Raw genomic sequence first — 17,000 nt, 5'->3', positions numbered from 1 at the left:
AAAGTTGTATCCACTTGTGTAAGAATCCTGTCTTTCATGACAGAACCAAACATGTGGAAATAAAGTATCACTTTATACGAGATAAAGTGACACAGAAGGTTGTACAGATAGAGAAAGTTCCCACTGAAGAGAATCCTTCTGATATCGGTACTAAGGTGCTACCCTTAACCAAGTTCAAGCACTGCTTGGACTTGTTAGGGGTTGGTAGTGGTGGATGACCACTACCACTATGAGCTAAGACCCTTGAGGACGAAGAACTATGATAATAAAGATTACAGATGAGATCTAAGGTGGAAATTGTTAAAATTAGACCTCACTGTAACCTTTATTATTACAGTTTTACAGATGAAGTGAAAATTACAAATAAAAGCAAACAGAATACAACAGAAATCAGATCCTAGGTGGCTTCGCCTCTAGTGGATCAAGAACTAGTTGTTAGTTACAACCGAAGTTGTAACTAACTCCTAGTTCTGTGATCAACCCTAGAACTACAACTATAAAAGGAACAGAAGAGAAGAGAGGAGAGATATACCAGAAGCTAAAACCCTAGGTTACCAGATCTGAGAGATTGTTCAGCTCCATATGTTGTTTTCAAGTTCATGCACAAGAAACAGAAGTGAGTTAGTGAGATAAACCAGAAAGGAAAAGAAAAACAAACACAGAAAACAAAAAAAGAGAGAAAACCTAGAAATACCAGTCGATCAGTGACTTGGATTTCTTACCTGTTGTAATATTCATGCTTCATAGTGAAAGATCTGAGGTCGATCTTCAAGGCAAGCTCAAAGAGGATGTACCCTGATTTAGGGCGAACCTCTATAATCTCTGGTGTTCATTTTCTAACCCTAACCTAATGATCTATGTTTGATATTTGTATGTGTGTGTTTTGGGTTGTTTCTGGGAAGGTTTCTGGGTAAGATCGATCAATAGATCGAGAAGGATCTCTGGTTCTAGGGTTTGAGAACCAGAGAGAAGGCAGAGAGAAAGAGAGAGAGTTTGAGAAACTCTCGAATGTTCGAAGGTGCAAATGAGCTAGGGTTAGCTCTGATTGAACTTACTTTTGTTCAATCAAGAACGACAAACCGTTTGGTTTAAACGATTTGTCGTGTGAGTGAAGAACGACAAGTTCCATTGTCGTGCAGGAGAAAACGACCAAAGTTTCTTTGTCGTTGATTGAGATTTTAAATTGAATTTTCTGGGACAAGTTTGTCCCTGTCGTTTTGATATTTTTCTTGAGTGGTGTAGGTCAAACTTGGAATTTCACCAAGTAAAATTCCTACACTTTCGTCAATGTTAATCACCATATCCATTATTATTATGAACTATTATAGATTTTATGATATGTGTAGTTCATTTAATGTTATATTTTGTATACCTCTATCAAAATATGTAATAACTCGACTGAATTGATCAATGTTCGCTCAAACTGGTTTCTTCATCAAGAAACTGATTTCTTCATTAAGAAACCAGTTTTTTGTTAATTTTTCTGGTTGACTACGCCAATTTTGATGATTTTTTCAAAGTTTGCTGTCGGTGCCAGAAAAAGTCGCCGAAGTAGCTGCCAGTGTCAGAAAAGTCGTCAGAATTGGCATTATTACCGGAAAAATCTCCAAGAAAGTGGTTTCTTCATCAAGAAACTGCCAGTTTTTTCAATGATTTTTCCGGCGACAATGCCAATTTCAATGAATTTTTTGACGTCGGTAGCAACTTCGACGACTTTTCCGGTACCGACCGCTACTCCGATGATTTTTCCGGCACCAGCAGAAACCCCGATGATTTTTCCGGCATCAGTGACAAATAAAACTATCTAAATAAATAAAAACATTAAATATGAAATTTGAAAACCTAATTTACATATATATGACATATCAAATATAATAAAAAGACCTGAAAATAAAAAAAAAAATATTATATAAATTGGTCAAACTTAAATGTGCCATATTTATCATAAGAACTTTTAAAATCCCATAGTAAATGTAATTCCCTCTATAATTATATAAGTCATAGATTAATACTTTAAATATCTTTATTACAATACCAACCATTATTAATTGATAAAATCATAAAAATAACATTACAACTTATTTATATATTAATTATAGATAGAACATAAAGTCTCAAACTCAATGAGAAATCTTCAACGGAAGATATTTGTTCCCCCATTTGAGTTATTACATATAATTATAACTCATAGATTAATAATTTATATATTTTTATTACATTGCCAACCATTAATTATGGATCGACCTCAATGAGAGAACATTATAACTTATTTATATTAATTATGGATAAATCTCAATGAGAGATCTTAGACCCAAAATAGGAGTAATTTTATAATGAGAGAACCCAGCATCTTTAAAGAGCTTAGACAATTCTTTCTCATTTCTCTCTCGTCCACTAAACAAAGTCATTAGTTCTATATCCATGAAGAGTTGAGTTTCATATGATTCATCATCGATTTCATCTTTCTCATTTTCAATAATCATGTCGATGACAACTACCTTTCCAATTTTCTTCTCGCTTTTGGTTATGGCCTCTTTGCATTTTTTTAGTATTTTGACGCTATTTTCGTCGCTCCAATCATGTAATATCCACTGTTTATCAAAGGTAACATTTAACCATTATTCAGTAAAAATAATATTACACAAATATTTATAATTAGGATTAATTTATACAAATTTGATCTTTTGTTTTGTATCATTACTTGTTTGGACAATGTATTTTAAAGTGAATAACTATTTTGGACACTGTGTTTTGCAAAAGTTATTGATTAATGGACATTCTATTTTGTTAAATGATAAAATTGACCTTGTATTTTCCAAAATAATACAAATAGGACCCTGAATTCATTTTTTGTTAAAATAAAACTTAATATATAGCCTAATCTAGAGGTGTATGACAAAATAAGTTACAATTTCTATATCTATTTGTGTTAAGAATTATCTTTAAGTTAGTTATATTAAAAAAAAATAATATCGAAAATTGAGCTCGTGAAGATCCTACTTATACTAATTTAAAAAATATAAGGTCTATTTTATCATTTAACAAAATAGATGGTCCAATAAATAATGTTTACAAAATACACTCCAAAATAGTATTTAGTCTTTCAAAATATAATTTGAATCCTATATTATTTTGTAATAATAAAAATAAAAATTAGATCTCTATACTCGAATTTTGTCAAAATGTCTTTTAGTATGACTAAAATATTTTTATTACAATCAAATTTAAGAGTTCATTATAATTATATAATAAAACACAACATCCAAAATTAACTTTTTAACATATATGATCCAAAACATCTATAATCATTTTTTCATTAGTGAAAAATAAATTGAGAGATTTCTCATTATATGTATAATATTAAATATTGTTTGTGTTTTTATAGTAGCTAGTTTGTTAATAATCATGTCAAAATTGACATGAAAATAGTCTAAACAGTCACATGGATGATTTTATTTAGAGAATTTAAAAGAAAAATTACTTTACAACTCTATAAATAGTTTCTAAATTATATTTAGAGCTGAAAAATATATGAACACAATAATGCATAATTCATACTTCCTGTGAGAAAAAAATTATAAATAGCCTTTGTAATTTGTTCATAGAATTATATTTATGTGAGATCCTGTGTTTTGGATTCTGTGTAAATTAGACTATCTATTTTGTTAAATTCAATTTAGACCATGTATTTTTTAAAATAGTACAAAATAGACCTTAAACTTAAGTTTTTGTTTTTCTTTTAATATAACCAACTTGAAACAAATTTCTAACACAAACAAATGATGTAAAAAGATATAACCATTCTTATCACAATACTTCCAAGTCAAGTTTTAATTTGATAAAAAATAACTTACGGTCTATTTTATACTATTTTGAAAAACACAAGATCTGACTTGTTATTTAACAAAATAAATAGTCTAATTAGTGATTTTTACAAAACACAGGGTTCAAAATAAAATGATACAAAATATATATATGAGTATGTGTGTGTACCTTCAACAAAACTACTTGAGCAGTAGGAACTTCAACAAACATGTCCCCAGCAATGAAGTTGAGATTCTTCTCACCTTGTAAACCAGCTACAACATGTGGTAAATCCAAAACACTACATTGAATTTGAGGAAATGTTATTGCAATAGACTTGGCCACAGTCCCAGTGCCTCCTCCAACATCAACCAACGAATCAACTCCCTCAAACACTCCCTTACACTTCTCAATTAGTACACTTGTCACCAATCGCGCATCACTAGCCATTGCTTCATTGAAACTTTGTGCTAGTTTTGGTTCATGGCTATAATAATCCCAAATCGCCATTCCGTTGGTCGTGACAAACGGGGTGGAATCGTCGTTTCGAAACCAAGTGCTGAGAACATCATAAGGTTTGGTTAAGGTAGGATCGAGCAGGACTAGCAATAAGGGTGTGACACTCATGGGATTGTCCTTAAGGAGTAATTTGGAGGCTTCAGTAATTACATAACCTTCTTCTTCTTCTTCTCCTTTTATTTTGATTTTTTCTAAAGCGAAAAAGCCAGAGTGGGTTAAAAGTCGCATAAGGCGATAAAGACAATGAGATTTGTTTTTGTTGATGAGGAGTGCAAGTGTGAGTTGAGAAATGGTCGTGGGTTTTCCATGGTTATTGATAATATCTGGTATGCCTAATTCAACTGCACATTTTAGGGACATGGAATTGATGAAATTGAAGATATGGTTCCATATGTGGGCTTGAGCTCTTAGCAATTTTGTGTTGTTGTCTTCATTCACAACCAAATCTACATGACTACTAGAATTCCTTGATTTCTCCATTATACTATGAAATAAGTATTATATATGAACTGAATGAATATTGTTATAACTTGTAGCTCTATTTATAAGTTTTTGGTGTGAATTAAATTGTGTTGAGTATCCAAACAAGATATGTGGGGTAAACTATAATTAAATATTTTTATATCTACCTTCTAATTATTACTCTTATAAGTATATACAAAATTAGGAATGGCAATTCAGGTCATAACACACGACAACATGACAAGAATTCAATACGAATTATTGTGAGTTCGGGTCATAAAAAATTGATAGGGGCTAAAATTAGATTGAATCCGAGCGACACAATTATTATTTGAGTTAGGTTAGGATTAACACACGCGACACTAAATGAACACGAATTAGCCTATTTATATATAATATATTATTAAAATTATTAATTTATAGTTAAATTATTGTTTATTTTCATAAAAAAAATATATAATTAGAAAGAAAATTGTGTATAAGAATATAAGATAGGTATTTGAATTTTATTCATGATTATTAAAATAATTAATAAATATTATTTATTTGTTGATATGTTATTTATTTAGTATATTATTCAAATGAGTTTGATATAACTAAAAATATATATATTTATATAAATTAAATATGTGATACTACTTCTTAGGGCTGTACAAAAAAATTTGTAAACTACCTTAAGTGAATAACCCGCTCAAACCGAACCGAAAAAACCGATAAAAATTACAAACCGAAATAACCCGAAAAAATTACAAACCGCCCAATCTGTTAATTGGGCGGGTTGAAAATAGGTCCAACCCGCCCAATTAAACCGACCAACCCGATTTTGCACCTTTATTTTTTAAAAAAAACTTTTTAGTTTTTATTATATATAATATAAATGATTAAATATATAATAATATAAAGTTATATACTTAATTATTAGTTTTAAAGTCATATATATGGTATTGTACTTTGGTGGAATGTGATATTTTTAATTTATTTTTTTGATTTTTGTTGATTTTGACTCTAAAACTAAAAAAAAAAAAAAGTTTGGTCGGTTTATAGATTTTTTTTTTTAAATTGGGCGGGTTGCACTTAAATTTTAGCAACCCGAACTTTAGATTGAGTTAGAAAATATATAGGATAAACTGCCCAAACCGACCGATGTACAACCCTACTACTTCTGTTGATTTGGACCAGCTCTGAGTTAAAATGAGTCATAGGAAAAAAAAAATTGACCATTACTATAAAGATAAATGGTATTTTTAAAAATTATTAAAAAAATATTTTTTTTCATTTGGTCCCTAAAATGAGTGAGCCCTACGCGCGGGCCTAGCCCGCCTATACCTGGGACAGACCCTGATGTTGATCAATGTATATTGTAACATAAGTATATTCAACACACGGACATGATGGATCGACACGAGAACACGACATGTCGGGTTAAGGTTGATATTTCTTGACATGAAATATATTTTATAAGGTTGATCAATAAAATATACATGTCAACCTACATAATACGAATGTGTATGTCACGAGACAACACAAATTGCCACACCTAAAATAAATAGCCAGTAATCTTAATTGAGTGAATATGGATGCCACTAACCTTATGGATGCCACATGTTGAGTTTTTTGACACGACACGAAATTGACACGAGCTCAGAAGGTACGAAAAAAATATGAACTTGGACATGACATGACATGATGCTATAAATTGGCACAACATGGCATGAAAATATGTGCTTAAGCACGACACGGGACGAGAAGCACGAAATGCACGACACAGGACGAGAAGCACGAACTACACGACACGTAAGCACGCACGAATAGACTAGTCTAAAAAATACGGCACGCGACAAGCCCAAAAAACACAGCACGACATATTAAAAAATTCTAAAATTTATTATTATTAATATGTATTTATCAATTATAAATGAATTAAAATAATAATAAAATTTAAATATAATACTAAATATTATATTTTATATTAAAACTATTAAAACATTTAAAACTATAAATATGTATCAATTTATTTATAGAGTACATGATATAATAAAAAAAAAGTATAATTACATAAGGTGCTATTTTTTGTAAAATATTTACATTTTACGTTCAAAGAATATTTTTTTACATTTTTACGGTTTTCTAAAAAATAACACGAAAACAACATAAAATCAACAAGAAAACAACATAAAAGTAACATGAAAATAACAACAAAAAAATAACAAAAAATAACATACATATAACAAAAAATTAACAACAAATGAACAAAATTTCAACATAAAAAGACCGTATTTTATGTAAATAAAATCAAAAAAATCGTAAAAATGATTAAAATTCCGTGAAGTATTTTTGTTGTTTTTTTTTTTTGTTATTTTTGTGCATTTGTGAAATTAACCCTAAAAAAATTGAGTATATATAAATAAATATTTAAATTCTAATAATATTAGTAATTTTTGTATATATATGGTAATCTGAAAAATATTTTTGAGAAGTTTACATAAATATAACTAAAGTTATAAAATATACATATATAGTTTAGAATTGTAAAAAAAAAAATGAAAAAGTAACGCACGAATTTGAACATTGATCGAAACAAGTAGGTATGTTTAATTCAACTTGTCAATTGAATAGAAAGAAGAAAAAAAAATTAAGTAATTGCATTAGGAAATAAAATAAAAGATAGTTGGTGATCATAATAATTTTTATTTTTCTCATTGTTTATTTTTCTAAATTTTAATTATTTATTTTATTTATTTACTTTTTCTAATTTCTTTTTTTGTAGAAACGATACTCTACTTTATCATTATATTACTTAATTTAATTTCATATATTTATGCATCAATTTTACCGAACAATTATATTTGTGGTCTTAATAACTTTACATAAAATCTCTACAATGTCTTTGTAGAAACGTGTTCTACTTTATCATTATATTACTTAATTTGATTACCTATTATTATGTATCAATTTTACCAAACAATTATATTTGTGGTCTTAACAATTTTACATAAAATCTCTACAATATCTTTGTCTATGAAGCCTCCATCCATAACAATACAAAGTCTAAAAATTAATATTAATTAAATACCTAATTTTAGCATTTTTACCAAACACAAAGTCTAAAAAATTATTTTTTTTAAAACCCATGCATTTATACAAAAGATAGGGTCTAAAAAAAATTAGGCACATATTTTTGTTATGTTTTTCTAAGGGTTAATTACACGAAGCATAATTTTTTTTGTAAAAATTTTACATTTTTACGTTTAAAGATTTTTTTTATTACATTTTACGGTATTTTATAAAAGTAACACGAAAAATACAAGAAAATTACATAAAGGTAACATAAAAATAATATATTAGCAACATCAAAACGACAATAAAAAATCAACAATAAATTAACAATAGTACAACATAAAAATACATCAAAAAACTATATAATTTGTAAATAAAATTATAAAAAAAAATTGTAAACATTAAGAAATGAGATAAGAAATGGTCATAGACGAAAGAAATGAAAACAAAAATTAAAGATTTTTTTTGTTTTTATTATTTTTAATTTATATTTAAATTATTTTTAAAATTATAAAATAATTTTTTATAGGTGCTGTTTGGTAACACTTTTATTTTTAAATTTTTTAATCACAAAATGAAAGTAAAATTTTTATTTTTAAAAAATAAAATTGTGTTCTATAACCACTTTTGTTTTTCAATTTTAAAAACAGAAAATAAAAGTGTGTTCTGTAAAGTTCATTTTCATTTTTATTTTTTGATTTTATTTAAGTCGGGTTTAGGCCCAGGGTCGGATTCGGGTTCGGGTCAGAAGCCGGGTTCAGCGCTAGGGCCCTGGGGAGGGGATTTGGGTCCGGGTCTGGTCGGAGTCCAAAATATTGATTAAGAAAAAATCTGTTTAAAAAATATATTGAAAGTGACTTTTTTTGTTTATAAAATTTTGATTTCTAATTAAAAAATTGAAAAGTAAAAACAGTTTTATAGAACATGTTTTTGAAAAATATTTTTACTTTTCCAATTTTAAAAGGGAAATTTGATTTTCTAAACTTACATATACCTAATATTTTATTTCTAAACTAATACATATCATCATTGAAAATATATGACCACTTTATCTAAAACCCAAAAATACCCCTCTCAAATTTTCCATACTTTTTTTTAGTGCAAAAACATCAAAAAAAAAAAAAAAATTGGTAGTCCGATGGGGTCCGATGGTAGTCCGATGGTGGTCCGATGATCACCTGATGCTACTTTTGTATGTACAAAAACATAAAAAAAAATTAGTAGCAGATTTGGTCCGATGGTAGTCCGATGGGTGGTCCGATGGGTGGCCCGATGGGTGGTCCGATGGTGGCCCGATGGGGTGGCCCGATGGGTGGTCTGATGGTGTAAATGGGGTGATGTAAATGGGGGTATTTTAGGGATATCATAAAAATTGTCATATTTTACAAATATTAGTTATTATTTGTTTAGAAATTTTTTTTTAACCAAATGTAAGCATAAAAAATCAAATTTCCCTTTTAAAAACAGAAAACTAATTAAAAAAGTATTATTAAACGTCATCATAATATTTAAGTCATTAAAATTATTTGAAATAATAAAAACTTGCAATATGTCAACATAGTGGCAATCCATCTTGATATCAAACAAACAAAAAACAAATAACACTTCAAATATGCAAAAAGAACTATGTGAAGATTTGAGGGTGTTACTGTCAATATCAGAGATTATTTTACCAAACACCTTTATTTTTACATGTGTTTGTGATTACCAATTTGAATTTTGTATTTTAAATAAAATTTTATAAGGAATAATTATACAAGATACTATTTTTTTTGTAAAAAAATTATATTTTTACATTTAAAGAATTTTTTTTTACATTCTTACAGTTTTCCATATAAATAACATGAAAATAACAAGAAAACTACATAAAAGTAAATGAAAGTAACATTTAAATAACATCAAAATAATAACAATAAATAACATACATATAACAAAAAATTAACAAGATAACAACATAAAAAGACCTTATTTTCTGTAAATAAAATCAAAAAACCCGTAAAAATATTTAAAATTCCGTAAAACCGTATTTTTGTAATTTTTTGTTATTTTTATGTATTTGTGAAATTATCCCAATATTTTTTGCATAAAGGTTGGGAGCAATTTGATCAAAATATTTTCTTAATATAAATAGATCCAAGAAATTCTTAACCAAATAAAAAAAATGGAGGAGCTCCAAATCCAACAAAATATTTTGTCATTTTTATAAATATTTTTTATTAATATTTTGGTCATGTGAAAAATATTTTTCATTTTTATATGAAAAAATATTTTTGTCATGCTTATAAATATTTGGTCAAAAAGATTTTTAAAAAACATAGAGGCTAAAAATTTATAATTTATTATAAGAAAATTTACACAATACACTTAAAGACTTTTTTTTTTTTTTTACATTGTAAAAGACTTTCTTACAAATTTTTTTACAAGTTTTAACTTATTTTTTTTAGAGAAAAATGTTGCTTCTTTGTAGCCTTCCTATAACAACAATATCAAAACAACTTTCTTATAAAAACAACATTTCATATTGTTGTAAAAAAAACACTTTGCTTTCCCGTAAGAACAACTTCAAAACAACGGTCGAAAACAACGGAAAACAATACCGTTGTGAAAAAAAAAAATCGTAGAAATATGAAAAAACAAAACAATAGATCTGTAAAAATATAAAAACTTTATCATTTTTGTATATTTATGAAATAGTCTCTTTATTATATCACATGGTCCAAACAACTAGCAATACAAAATATTAAAAAGACATAAACCTTTATTGTTTTTATTAGGTTTTTCTCAACAAAACAAAAATATACATTAAAGAGTAGAATTCCCAACACACACACCATCATATAACAACTTCTCAAACACTTTCATGTGTTCAACTTTCAAAGCAATAGCAACAAATAAGTTACCATTATTAATTGGGCCGGGAGGTAAAATGTAAGCTTTACCCTCTAAACGAAGCCCAACAGGGGTCACATAAAAAGGCCGACCCCATCCAAAATCAGAATCATACATTGGCAGCCCAATCCAACAAACTATCCCAAAATTTGGGCTTTCGTAAACATCAGCCCCACGACCAGGCCCATTAATGAGATTGGGCCTAAGCTCTAAGTAATCAATAGCCGATCTCAAGTATCTATTATCCATTTTAACCAAAGTTTGGCGAATCTTACTAGCACCATAATTTATTGGGTTGGTTACAAGATCACCAATGGTAACAACAGTTGAAGTTGCATATAAAACATTGGCAAATAAATGAGGTTGGAGTGGTGGGTCCAATTTAGTCCTACCATTAATTAGAGTGAACAATTTAGTAACTTGGTTACTTGGAAGTGACCTTGCTTTAGATGCACATCTCCAAATATGAGTTGATAGAATCTCAAATGTGCTATAGTTATTGGTACCATTTTGTTGAGATTTGGCTTTGAGAATCTTGATTTGGTCCCTAGTGAATTTGAAAACTTTGACTATTGGATTGGGCTCTTGTTGTTGAGTAGATTTAGAGAGTGGTAGTGGTGATTGTTGGTACTCTATGTGATCGAAATTTGGTTGTGGTGGGTTTCTAGCACGAAGTAATGCTCGGTCGAGGATTGGGTGTTGTGATAGGTGAAGACCACGAGCCACTTCGGACCATGCGTTGACGAAGTACATGGCTGCTGTGCCATCGGCCAAACGGTGTTGGTTACTGAAACCTACTGATACTGCACCACATTTGAACCGAGTAATCTACAAAAAAAAAAAACAATTTACCTATTTCGATTAACAATTTACTATTTTTTTCGATCATTAAGTGTCTGTATAAAAACATGTAGTGATATATTATTAGATCACGTATTAAATAAGTTAAAGAAATATATGGCTACGTGTTTTTAAACTAATACTTAAGAGGCTTAATTGACACTTAACGGTAAAAAAAAGTATGACTGTAATAAAATCGTAAGATAAAGTACTTTTAACGCTATTAGGAGATTTCACTGTAAATATCCCTAATTATTATAATTGTAATTTTTTACTATTTAATTAATAAAGATTTAAATATGGAGAATTTAATATATGATAATGTAAATATATGAGGTAAAATAAAATAAAAAAAGTGAGTGTCTTAGTGAGCTATTTTAAAGTATAAAGTAGAGTAGTTAATTAGAATGCTCTTATATTCGGGATTTAGTTCCTTTGATTCAAATAGTCTAATTAATGATTGGATTGATCTAGCAGTTGTTGAATTTTATTATGTTTAGGGTTACATTTCTTTTAATCTAAACTATATGATATATCTTATTAGTATAAAGAAACCTATCTTAAATAAATATGATTAGTTAAATTATGTATACCTGTGCAGCTAAAAGAGGAAATGAAGAAACACCAACAGAACGATCAATAAAAGGAGTAAGCTTTAGAAGCTCAACAGTGGGAGCACATCCAACCAAATCATCCATAACAGAATCTGTCTCGGCCACCATAAAAAGGACACCCTCCGAATTACAATTGATTTCAAGGCGACCGCCATTGTCATACCTTAGCCGACCCGCCAAGGGATAAAAGGGCACCAACACCTTAGCTAAGGCATGTTTAAGAAGCTCAGTGTCAAAAAACTTGGCATCACCATTGTTGTTTCTATACAAGTATATATTAGTGATATGCACACTTGTAGTCATTAAATCCAAATTTGACAGCCAAATTGGATCTCTTGGTGTCTCTTTTGCTGGCTTCACAATTGTCCTTTCGTCAATGTTAATCACCGTAACCATTATTATTATGAACTATTATAGATTTTATGATATGTGTAGTTCATTTAATGTTATATTTTGTATACCTCTATCAAAATATATAATAACTCGACTGAATTGATCAATGTTCGCTCAAACTGGTTTCTTTATCAAGAAACTGATTTCTTCATTAAGAAACCAGTTTTTTGTTACTTTTTCTGGTTGACTATGCCAATTTTGATGTTTTTTTAAAGTTTGTTGTCGGTACCAGAAAAAGTCGCCGAAGTAGCTGCCAGTGTCAGAAAAATCGTCAGAATTGGCATTATCACTGAAAAAATCTCCAAGAAAGTGGTTTCTTCATCAAGAAACTGCCAGTTTTTTCAATGATTTTTCCGGCGACAATGCCAATTTCAATGAATTTTTCGACGTCGATAGCAACTTCGACGACTTTTCCGGTACCGACCGCTACTCCGATGATTTTTCCGGCACCAGCAGAAACCCCGATGATTTTTCCGGCATCAGTGACAAATAAAACTATCTAAATAAATAAAAATATTAAATATAAAATTTGAAAACCTAATTTACATATATATATGACATATCAAATACCATAAAAAGACCTGAAAATAAAAAAAAAATATTATATAAATTGGTCAAACTTAAATGTGTCATATTTATCATAAGAACTTTTAAAATCCGTAATTTTCTTTATAATTATATAAGTCATAGATTAATACTTTAAATATCTTTATTACAATACCAACCATTATTAATTGATAAAATTATAAAAATAACATTACAACTTATTTATATATTAATTATAGATAGAACATAAAGTCTCAAACTCAATGAGAAATCTTCAACGGAAAATATTTGTTCCCCCATTTGAGTTATTACATATAATTATAACTCATAGATTAATAATTTATATATCTTCATTACATTGCCAACCATTAATTATGAATCGACCTCAATGAGAGAACATCATAACTTATTTATATTAATTATGGATAAATCTCAATGAGAGATCTTAGACCCAAAATAGGAGTAATTTTATAATGAGAGAACCCAGCATCTTTAAAGAGCTTAGACAATTCTTTCTCATTTCTTTCTTGTCCACTAAACAAAGTCAATAGTGCCATATCCATGAAGAGTTGAGTTTCATATGATTCATCATCGATTTCATCTTTCTCATTTTCAATAATCATGTCGATAACAACCACCTTTCCAATTTTCTTCTCGCTTCTAGTTATGGCCTCTTTGCATTTTTTTAGTATTTTGATGCTATTTTCGTCGCTCCAATCATGTAATATCCACTATTTATCAAAGGTAACATTTAACCATTATTCAGTAAAAATAATATTACACAAATATTTATAATTAGGATTAATTTATATACAAATTTGATCTTTTGTTTTGCATCATTATTTGTTTGGACAATGTATTTTAAAATGGATAAATATTATTTTACACCTTCTGTTTTATAAAAGTTACCGATTGAACCTTATATTTTATTAAACGACATAATAGACCTTGTATTTTTTAAAATTATACAAATAGAACCCTCATAAATTGATTTTTTATCAAAATAAAATTTAATATAATCCGATTTAGATGTGTTATGAAAAATCTAATTGTATTTTCTGTATCTCTTTATATTAAGAATTGTCTTCAAATTAGTTATATTAAAAAATTATTGAAAATTGAACTCATGATCAGGATCCTATTTATACCATTTTAAAAAATATAAAGTCTATTTTATCATTTAATAAAACAAGGGTCCAATAAATAACTTTTATAAAATAGTATTTACCATTTTAAAATTGACTTTGAATCCTATATTTTGTAATAATAAAAATAAAAATTAGACCTCTATACCCGAATTTTGTCAAAATGTCTTTTAGTATGACTAAGATATTTTTATTACAATCAAATTTAAGAGCTCATTATAATTATATAACAAAACACAACATCCAAAAATAAAATAAATTGAGAGATTTCTCACTATATGTATATTATTAAATATTGTTTGTATTTTTGTAGTAACTAGTTTGTTTGAGGCTATTTAGAAGAATCATGTCAATTTTGACATGACAATAGTCTAAACAACCACATCAATCATTTTATTTGTTATATGTAACAGAACTTAATAGAAAAATTACTTTACAACTCTATAAATAGTTTGTGAACTATTTTTAATGAAAAATATATGAACACAATAATACATAATTCATACTTCTACTAAAAAAAATCATAAATAGTTTTTGTAATTTGTTCATAGAATTATATTTATGTGAGTCTTGTGTTTTGGACTCTGTATAGATTGAACTATCTATTTTATTAAATTTTAATTTGGACTCTGTATTTTTTAAAATAGTAGAAAATAGACCATGAACTTAAGTTTTTTTTATTTTTTTTAATATAAGCAACTTAAAAAAAATTTCTAACACAAACAGATGTAAAAATAATATAACTATTCTTATCACAATACCTCCAAGTCAAGTTTTAATTTGATAAAAAATTAAGCTTACCGTCTATTTTGTACTATTTTGAAAAACACAGGATTTGATTTGTCATTTAACAAAATAAAGATTCCAATTAGTAATTTTTACAAAATACAGGGTTCAAAATAGTATTTACCCAAAATAAAACGATACAAAATATATGAGTATGTGTGTGTACCTTCAACAAAACTACTTGAGCAGTAGGAACTTCAACAAACATGTCCCCATCAATGAAGTTGAGATTCTTCTCACCTTGTAAACCAGCTACAACATGTGGTAAATCCAAAACACTACATTGAATTTGAGGAAATGTTGTTGCAATAAACTTGGCCACAGTCCCAGTGCCTCCTCCAACATCAACCAACGAATCAACTTCTTCAAACACTCCCTTACACTTCTTGATTAGTACACTTGTCACCAATCGCGCATCACTAGCCATTGCTTCATTGAAACTTTGTGCTAGTTTTGGTTCATGGCTACAATAATCCCAAATTGCCATTCTGTTGGTCGTGACAAACGGGGTTGAATCGTCGTTTTGGAACCAAGTATTGAGAACATCGAAAGATTTGGTCAAGACAGGGTTGAGCACGAGTAGCAAGAAGGGTGTGACACTCATAGGATTGTCCTTGAGGAGTAATTTGGACGCTTCAGTAATTACATAACATTCTTCTTCTTCTTCTCCTTCTATTTTGGCTTTTTCTAAAGCGAAAAAGCCAGAGTGAGTTAAAAGTCGCATAAGGCGATAGAGACATTGGAATTTGTTTTTATTGATGGGGAGTGCAAGTGTGAGTTGAGAAATGGTCATGGGTTTTCCATGGTTGTTGATAATATCTGGTATGCCTAATTCAACTGCACATTTTAGGGACATGGAATTGATGAAATTGAAGATATGGTTCCATATGTGGGCTTGAGCTCTTAGTAATTTTGTGTTGTTGTCTTCATTCACAACCAAATCTACATGACTACTAGAATTCCTTAATTTCTCCATTATACTATGAAATGTGTATTAAATATGAACTGAATGAATATTGTTATAACTTGTAGCTCTATTTATAAGTTTTTGATGTGAATTAAATTGTGTTGAGTATCCAAACAAGATATGTGGGGTGAACTATAATTAAATTTTTATATCTAAATTATTATTATTTTTATAAGTATATAAAAAAAATAAAGGATGGCAATTCAGGTCATAACACGACAAGAATTCGATAAGAATTATTGTAAATTGATAGGGGTCAAAATTGGGTCGAATTCAAGTGACAATTATTATTTGAGTTGGGTTAGGATTAACATATGTGACACAAAATGAGCACGAATTAACCTATTTATATTTAATATATTATAAAAATTATTTATTTATAGTAAAATTATTGTTTATTTTCATAAAAAAAATATATAATTAGAAAGAAAATTGTGTATAAGAATATAAGATAGATAATTGAATTTTATTCATTGTATTGATTATTAATATAATTAATAAATATTATTTATTTGTTGATATATTTTTATTTAGTATATTATTTAAATGAGTTTGATATAATTAAAAAAATATATATAAATTAAATATGCGATACTACTTATGCTGATTTGGACCGACTCTGAGTTAAAATGAGTCATAAGCAAAAAAAAGAAGGAATCATTACATAAGACACTATTTTTTGTAAAATATTTACATTTTTACGTTCAAAGAATGTTTTTTTACATTTTTACGGTTTTCCAAAAAATAACACAAAAACAACATAAAATCAACAAAAAAATAACATAAAAGTAACATGAAAATAATATCAAAATAACAACAAAAAACAACAAAAAATAACATACATATAACAAAAAATTAACAACAAATGAACAAAATTTTAACATAAAAGGACCGTATTTTATGTAAATAAAATAAAAAAAAATCGTAAAAATGTTTAAAATTCCGTGAAACCGTATTTTTGTTGTTTTTGTGCATTTG

The 17,000-nt window shown here is 28.1% G+C and overlaps 3 protein-coding genes across 3 annotated transcripts; all 3 read right to left on the bottom strand.

The window, feature by feature from the left end:
• Window positions 1-1,891: 1,891 nt before the first annotated feature.
• On the bottom strand, window positions 1,892-4,828 carry LOC115722957 (probable O-methyltransferase 3). The gene is made up of 2 exons (XM_061104325.1): window positions 3,994-4,828; window positions 1,892-2,591 (listed from the first exon to the last, which is right to left on the bottom strand). Exons 1-2 carry the CDS (start codon window positions 4,801-4,803, stop codon window positions 2,280-2,282), a joined length of 1,122 nt encoding a protein of 373 aa, XP_060960308.1. The 5' UTR covers window positions 4,804-4,828; the 3' UTR covers window positions 1,892-2,279.
• Window positions 4,829-10,644: 5,816 nt separating this feature from the next.
• On the bottom strand, window positions 10,645-12,581 carry LOC115723965 (shikimate O-hydroxycinnamoyltransferase-like). The gene is made up of 2 exons (XM_030653424.2): window positions 12,165-12,581; window positions 10,645-11,559 (listed from the first exon to the last, which is right to left on the bottom strand). The coding sequence occupies exons 1-2, from the start codon at window positions 12,579-12,581 to the stop codon at window positions 10,645-10,647; spliced, it is 1,332 nt and encodes a 443-aa protein (XP_030509284.2).
• Window positions 12,582-13,286: 705 nt separating this feature from the next.
• LOC133031069 (probable O-methyltransferase 3) lies at window positions 13,287-16,062 on the bottom strand. The gene is made up of 2 exons (XM_061104324.1): window positions 15,222-16,062; window positions 13,287-13,855 (listed from the first exon to the last, which is right to left on the bottom strand). Exons 1-2 carry the CDS (start codon window positions 16,029-16,031, stop codon window positions 13,544-13,546), a joined length of 1,122 nt encoding a protein of 373 aa, XP_060960307.1. The 5' UTR covers window positions 16,032-16,062; the 3' UTR covers window positions 13,287-13,543.
• Between the last annotated feature and the right edge of the window lie 938 nt (window positions 16,063-17,000).

Source organism: Cannabis sativa, chromosome 9 (assembly GCF_029168945.1).
Source record: "Cannabis sativa cultivar Pink pepper isolate KNU-18-1 chromosome 9, ASM2916894v1, whole genome shotgun sequence".
In the NCBI taxonomy this organism is placed as follows: Eukaryota; Viridiplantae; Streptophyta; class Magnoliopsida; order Rosales; family Cannabaceae; genus Cannabis; species Cannabis sativa.
Note: the sequence above shows the minus strand (reverse complement) of the source record. Positions and strands in the feature narration are given on the sequence as shown.